Source organism: Cololabis saira, chromosome 12 (assembly GCF_033807715.1).
Source record: "Cololabis saira isolate AMF1-May2022 chromosome 12, fColSai1.1, whole genome shotgun sequence".
Taxonomy (NCBI): Eukaryota; Metazoa; Chordata; class Actinopteri; order Beloniformes; family Belonidae; genus Cololabis; species Cololabis saira.
In genome coordinates this window covers 47,089,486-47,096,985 of record NC_084598.1, presented here as the reverse complement: position 1 = coordinate 47,096,985, position 7,500 = coordinate 47,089,486, and the positions used below count along the sequence as shown (strand labels likewise).

Here is a 7,500-nt window from a genome sequence, read left to right as displayed (position 1 = left end):
ATACTGACCCCGGATTCCTTTGGATCTGGTTCTGGTTCTGGTTTCTTCCGGGTCTTGACTCATCTGGAAAACAGGATTCATTAATGAGACCGAGTCCAGAACCGGGTCCAGGTCCAGGTCTATATATATATATATATATATATATATATATATATATATATATATATATATATATATATATATATACATATACAGTGCCTTTGCGAAAGTATTTGCCCCCCTTGAACTTTGTGACCTTTTGCCACATTTCAGGCTTCAAACATAAGATATAAAACTGTAATTTTTGTGAAGAATCAACAACAAGTGGGACACAATCATGAAGTGGAACGAAATGTATTGGATATTTCAAACTTTTTTAACAAATAAAAAACTGAAAAAGTGGGCGTGCAAAATGATTTACCCCCTTTTACTTTCAGTGCAGCAAACTCTGTCCAGAAGTTCAGTGAGGATCTCTGAATGATCCAGAAGTTCAGTGAGGATCTCTGAATGATCCAGAAGTTCAGTGAGGATCTCTGAATGATCCAGTGTTGACCTAAACTACTAATGATGATAAAGGGAATCCACCAGTGTGTAATCACGTCTCCGTATAAATGCACCTGCACTGTGGTCGTCTCAGAGGTCGTTTAAAGCGCAGAGAGCATCATGAAGAACAAGGAACACACCAGGCAGGTCCCAGATACTGTTGTGGAGAAGTTTAAAGCTGGATTTGGATACAAAAAACATTTCCCAAGCTTTAAACATCCCAAGGAGCACTGTGCAAGCGATAATATTGAAATGGAAGGAGTATCAGACCAAGACCTGGCCGTCCCTCTACACTTTCAGGGACATCAAGGACTGGATGTCCAGAAATTTCTTGCTTCTAAATTCAGATAAAACAGAGGTTATCATTCTTGGTCCAGAGCATCTTAGGAAGGGATTAGATGGTGTTGCGATGGCTTCCAGTGCAACTGTGAGAAACCTTTGTGTTATTTTCCATCAGGATTTGTCGTTTAAACCATATGTTAATCAGGTTTGTAAAATAGCCTTTTTCCATCTCCGTAATATTGCAAAAATTAGGAAAATTATCTCGCAGAGTGATGCAGAAAAACTAGTTCATGCGTTTGTATCTTCTAGACTGGATTACTGTAATGTGTTGTTAGCAGGATGTCCAAGTAATTTGCTGAATAGGCTCCAGCTGATCCAGAATGCAGCAGCACGAGTGCTGACAGGAATCAGCAGGAGAGACCACGTCTCTCCAGTGTTAGCGTCGCTCCATTGGTTACCTGTAAAATTCAGAATCCAATTTAAAATCTTATTACTTGCATATAAAGCCCAAAACGGCTTAGCTCCGCAGTATTTACAAGACCTTATAGTGCCTTATGTTCCTGGCAGAGCTCTCCGTTCTCAGAGTGCAGGTTTACTCGTAGTTCCTAGAGTATCTAAATGTAGATTTGGAGGGTGGGCGTTCTGCTATCAGGCACCATTACTATGGAACCAACTTCCAATCTGGGTTAAGGAGGCTGACACCACCTCCACCTTTAAAACTAAACTTAAAACCTTTCTGTTTAGTAAAGCCTATAGTTAGTGTTTAGTAAACCTCTAGCTGGTGTTGGTAAATCTCTAGGTAGTGTAAACTCTAGTGTGTTAGAGTCAGTAGTCATAGTTGCAGCTATAGAACAAGACTATAATAGTTAGTCTCAAATATAGCTTGGTGGTAGATATGCTGCTATAGGCTTATGCTGCAGGGGGGACCGACATGATCCACTGGGCGGTGCCTCTCACCCTTCTTCTCCTCTCCTTTTCCCTTCCTCTCTTCTCCATTTCCATTTTTATTTATTATAAATATCTCATAGCTATCATTTTTGTCCATCGTTCCTGTAGTTTCTTGTGCTGGCCCCCCTTTTTTCTCTTTTGTGCATGTTTGCAGGCCGGAGCCTCGGGAGCTGCGTTCTGGCCTGTGTTCCCGCCCCCCCCCCCCCCCCCCCCCCCCATCCCCGGTCATCCCGTTGCTGCTTCCACCTGCCTACGTGGATGTTTGCTGTTGCTGCTTCCGCCTGCCTGCACCCCCCCACAAGCCTCCTGGGAGACACAAACATGTGGGAGAAGCTGCTCTGGTCAGATCAGACCAAAATCAAACGTTTTTGGCAACAATGCAAGACGTTATGTTTGGCGTAAAAGCAACACAGCTCATCCCCCTCAACACACCATCCCCACTGTCAAACATGGTGGTGGCAGCATCATGGTTTGGGCTTTTCTTCAGCAGGGACAGGGAAGATGGATGGAGCCAAATACAGGACCATTCTGGAAGAAAACCTGATGGAGTCTGCAAAAGACCTGAGACTGGGACGGAGATTTGTCTTCCAACAAGACAATGATCCAAAACATAAAGCAAAATCTACAAAAAACATATCCAGGTGTTAGAATGGCCAAGTCAAAGTCCAGACCTGAATTCAATGGAGAATTTGTGGAAAGAACTGAAAACTGCTGTTCACAAACGCTCTCCATCCAACCTCACTGAGCTCCAGCTGTTTTAAAGGAGGAATGGGGAAAAACTTCACGTAAAAAACTGATAGAGACAAAGCCCAAGACTTACAGCTGTAATCGCAGCAAAAGGTGGCGCTACAAAGTATTAACTTAAGGGGGCTGAATCATTCTGCAAACCCAATTTTTCTGTTTTTTATTTGTTAAAAAAGTTTGAAATATCCTATACATTTCGTTCCACTTCATGATTGTGTCCCACAAAAAATTACAGTTTTATATCTTTATGTTTAAAGCCTAAAATGTGGCAATACTTTAGCAAGCCACTGTATATACACACACACACACATATACATATATATATATAAATGATTGTGAAAACTCCATTAACAGAGGATAATAATCTACTTTTGTCAATAACTATTTAGTCTCCAACATAAATGATTCCATGACGTGAGTCATGTGACTAATGTCGACTTTAGAGGGAAAACCAGCTGTTTAAGAAAATAAATTAGTTGCTAAATGGACTTGTCTAATAACCCAGTCAGGAATTGGTTAATAAGGGACGGAAGAGAATCAGGCAGGAGAAAAATAAAAATTATATTTTAGAGGAGGAAGATTTTTATTTTCATTATGCACTTTGAGAAAAAAATCAAAATGTCCAGAAAAAAGTCAAAATTTTGTGAATAAAGTTGAAATGTTGAGAAAAAAGGCAAAATTTCGACTTTATTCTTAAAATATTTCAACATTAATCTCGACATTTCAACTTTTTTTTCCTGCATGGCCCTAAAACTATCCCGTAATAAGGTGAAATAAACAGAATAAAACACATTCAAAAGTTATTAGAAGCCAGGATTAAAACTAAAAAAAAAAAAGGAGAAAAAAATCAGAATCCCAGGCGGGTTTTTCTCTGCTCTGTTTTTCTCTCATCCAAGGGGTTACATGTACCAAAGGGGGCCCTCCAGAACCAGAACCAGAACCAGAACCAGAACCAGGACCCGGTTCCTGATGACGCACATGGATCTGTAAAAGTACCGGTGTTCTGCCAAAAAGTGATTTCCTGCCAGAATCTTATTTCTCCCTGAAAATGGGTCTTTTTACCTGCATGAAGGCCAAATACAATTAATGAAAAGTTGTTTCTGCCTAAATATAATTTGATCTCCTTCTTGAGCTTCATAATAAACACTAGAGCTCACAGGATTGTTTTTAACTCTTTTGAAGGACCATTACAAACAAAATAGGCATTTTTACCTGCCAAAAATTGATTTTAGGCCAAATACAGTTAATGAAAAGTTGTTTCTACCTAAATATAACTTGATCTCATTCTTGAGCTTCAGAATCTGAAAACCTGACGTTTCAGCGCTCTCGCTGTGCGCGCTCCCGCGGCTGCTGTGCGCGCTCCCGCGGCCACAAATCAGATTAAATCACTTTTTGGCACAACACTGGTGCTGATGACGTCACTATCGGTCCTGAACACGCGCACGCGCACACGCTCGAGCACGCAAACAAAGGCCGCGGCTCCTCCGGTTCCCCCGGGCCGGGAGTTCCTCGACGCCTAAGCGGTTTACGGCCTGTCCGCGCACGCGCCCGGCGCGGTCACGACCCCCCCCTCCGCCTCACCCCCCGTCCAGGACAACAACCCCCCTCGCCCCCCCCCACCCCGGCCCGGGCCCCGTCAGGCCACCCCCAGCCCCTCCAGCCCCCCCGCCGCCGCCGCGGCTCTTTGTCCGGGCTTACCTTCTACTGGCCTCCCCTCCCCCTCCGCGGCCTCATCTCCGGCGGAACACCGACACACAGGCCGCTCACAGGCCGCTCACAGGCCGCTGAATCCCCGCCTCAGCTCCGCCGCAGCTCCCGGGGCCCCGGCTCCTCCGGCTCCTCCAGGCCCGGCCGCAGGTCCAGCTCCGCGGGGTCAGCTCCAGACACAGTCCGGTCCTCAGCTCCGCGGGACGGGACCAGCTTCAGCTCCGCGGGATCAGCACCGCGGCTTCAGCACCATGGACAGAGACCCGGATCAGCACCATGGACAGCACCGGATCAGCAGCTCCCCCTGCAGGCGGAGCTGGGAACTGCAGTTCCTCCCCCAGCAGAGCCGGGGATTTAAAGAGACAGAACACAAAAACACCAATACAAATACACACAAACACAAAAACACACAAACACACAAACACGAGAACACAAATACACAAAGATGACAGAGAGAAGGACGAGTGACGGGCTGGTTAGATTGGACTAGAACTGGTTAGTTTAGACTAGACTATTTATATACATATATACATATATATATATATATATATATATATATATATATATATATATATATATATATATATATATATATATATATATACATATATATATATAAGATAAGATAAGATAATCCTTTATTTCTCCCTCAATAACTCACTTTTGTTAGCAGCAGTAACTTAACACACATGCAGGGGAGAGGTAAAAAAAAGTAAAAGGTAAAAAATATATATAATTACAAAGTATGCACAGTATGTTTAGTACATTGGAAAAAAAAGACAAAACAGCAGGTAGAATGTGTGTGAGGAAACAGACAGATATTACACATATGGTTATTGTTATTGTCCGTTAATACTGAGATCAGCCTGGTTGTAGAGTCTGATGGATCTCTCCATGGTGTTGATGGACACATATACATAATACACATATATACATACATAGATATAAACATACATTCATATACATAAAAATAATACAAATAATAATACAAATACATATATACATACATTATACATATATATATATATATATATATATATATATATATATATATATATATATATATATATATATATATATATATATATATATATAAATGAACCCCTGAATATATTGAATGAACCTTGAATATATGAAATGAAAACCCGAATATATTGAAGGAACCTTTAATATATTGAATGAACCTTGAATATATTGAATGAACCCCGAATATATTATATATAATATAATACATACATACATACATACATACATACATACATACATACATACATACATACATACATACATACATACATACATACATACATACATACATACATACATACATACATACATATGGTTATTGTTATTGTCCGTTAACTACTGAGATCAGCCTGGTTGTAGAGTCTGATGGATCTCTCCATGGTGTTGATGGACACATATACATAATACACATATATATACATACATAGATATACACATACATTCATATACATAAAAATCTTTATTTCTCTCTCTCTCTCTCTCTCTCTCTCTCTCTCTCTCTCTCTCTCTATATATATATATATATATATATATATATATATATATATAAACATACTATGGTGTGCCGTTCAGGAAATTAATATTTGAATATATTGAATGAACCTTGAATATATTGAATGAACCTTGAATATATTGAATGAACCTTGAATATATTGAATGAATACATACATACATAACACATATGGTTATTGCACGTGTTATTGTCCGTTAACTACTGAGATCAGCCTTGTCTGATGGATCTCTCCATGGTCCTGATGGATCTCTCCATGGTCCTGATGGAGCTGATGGATCTCTCCATGGTCCTGATGGATCTCTCCATGGTCCTGATGGATCTCTCCATGGTCCTGATGGATCTCTCCATGGTCCTGATGGAGCTGATGGATCTCTCCATGGTCCTGATGGAGCTGATGGATCTCTCCATGGTCCTGCTGGAGCTGATGGAGCTCTCCATGGTCCTGATGGAGCTCTCCATGGTCCTGATGGATCTCTCCATGGTCCTGATGGAGCTCTCCATGGTCCTGATGGAGCTGATGGATCTCTCCATGGTCCTGATGGATCTCTCCATGGTCCTGATGGAGCTCTCCATGGTCCTGATGGAGCTCTCCATGGTCCTGATGGATCTCTCCATGGTCCTGATGGAGCTGATGGAGCTCTCCATGGTCCTGATGGAGCTGATGGATCTCTCCATGGTCCTGATGGATCTCTCCATGGTCCTGATGGAGCTCTCCATGGTCCTGATGGAGCTCTCCATGGTCCTGATGGATCTCTCCATGGTCCTGATGGATCTCTCCATGGTCCTGATGGATCTCTCCATGGTCCTGATGGAGCTGATGGATCTCTCCATGGTCCTGATGGAGCTCTCCATGGTCCTGATGGACACATGTACATACATACACATGTACACATACATAGATATACACATACATTCATATACATAAAAATCTTTATTTCTTTATATATATATGTATATGTATATATATATATATATATATATATATATATATATATATATATATATATATATATATATATATATAATACATTTTTGCAGATGATGTGGTCTTGTTGGCTCCCTCGAGCCAGGACCTTCAGCATGCACTGGGGCGGTTTGCAGCCGAGTGTGAAGCAGCTGGGATGAGAATCAGCACCTCTAAGTCTGAGGCCATGGTTCTCGACCGGAAAAAGGTGGCTTGCACCCTCCAGGTCGGGGGAGAGTTCCTGCCTCAGGTGGAGGAGTTCAAGTATCTTGGGGTGTTGTTCACGAGTGAGGGGAGAGCGGAGCGCGAGATCGACAGGCGGATCGGTGCGGCGGCCGCAGTAATGCGGTCATTGTATCGGTCCGTCGTGGTGAAGAGGGAGCTGAGCCGAAAGGCAAAGCTCTCAGTTTACCGGTCGATCTACGTTCCCACCCTCACCTATGGTCATGAACTCTGGGTCATGACCGAAAGAACGGGATCCCGGATACAAGCGGCCGAAATGAGTTTCCTCCGCAGGGTGGCGGGACGCTCCCTTAGAGATAGGGTGAGGAGCTCTGTCACCCGGGAGGAGCTCGGAGTAGAGCCGCTGCTCCTCCACATCGAGAGGAGCCAGTTGAGGTGGCTCGGGCACCTGTATAGGATGCCCCCTGGACGCCTCCCTCGTGAGGTGTTCCGGGCATGTCCCACCGGGAGGAGGCCCCGAGGAAGACCCAGGACACGCTGGAGTGACTACGTCTCTCGGCTGGCCTGGGAACGCCTTGGAGTCCCCCCGGAAGAGCTGGAGGAAGTGTCC

General features: G+C 43.1%; 2 protein-coding genes across 5 annotated transcripts in view; one reads left to right on the top strand and one right to left on the bottom strand.

The window, feature by feature from the left end:
• LOC133457536 (myelin transcription factor 1-like) overlaps positions 1-4,480 on the bottom strand; it is a 61,557-nt gene extending 57,077 nt beyond the window's left edge. For all 4 annotated transcript variants that reach the window (XM_061736891.1, XM_061736893.1, XM_061736894.1 and 1 more), the window contains exons 1-2: positions 4,195-4,480; positions 9-63 (exon numbers count right to left, since the gene is read on the bottom strand). In XM_061736891.1, the coding sequence (XP_061592875.1) occupies positions 9-63 (55 nt within the window). In that variant the 5' untranslated portion in view covers positions 4,195-4,480. The remainder of the gene's footprint in view (positions 1-8; positions 64-4,194) is intronic.
• The window catches only part of LOC133457541 (protein NLRC3-like), a 549,537-nt gene that overhangs the window by 313,121 nt on the left and 228,916 nt on the right, over positions 1-7,500 (top strand). The gene's annotated exons all lie outside the window — the stretch shown is intronic.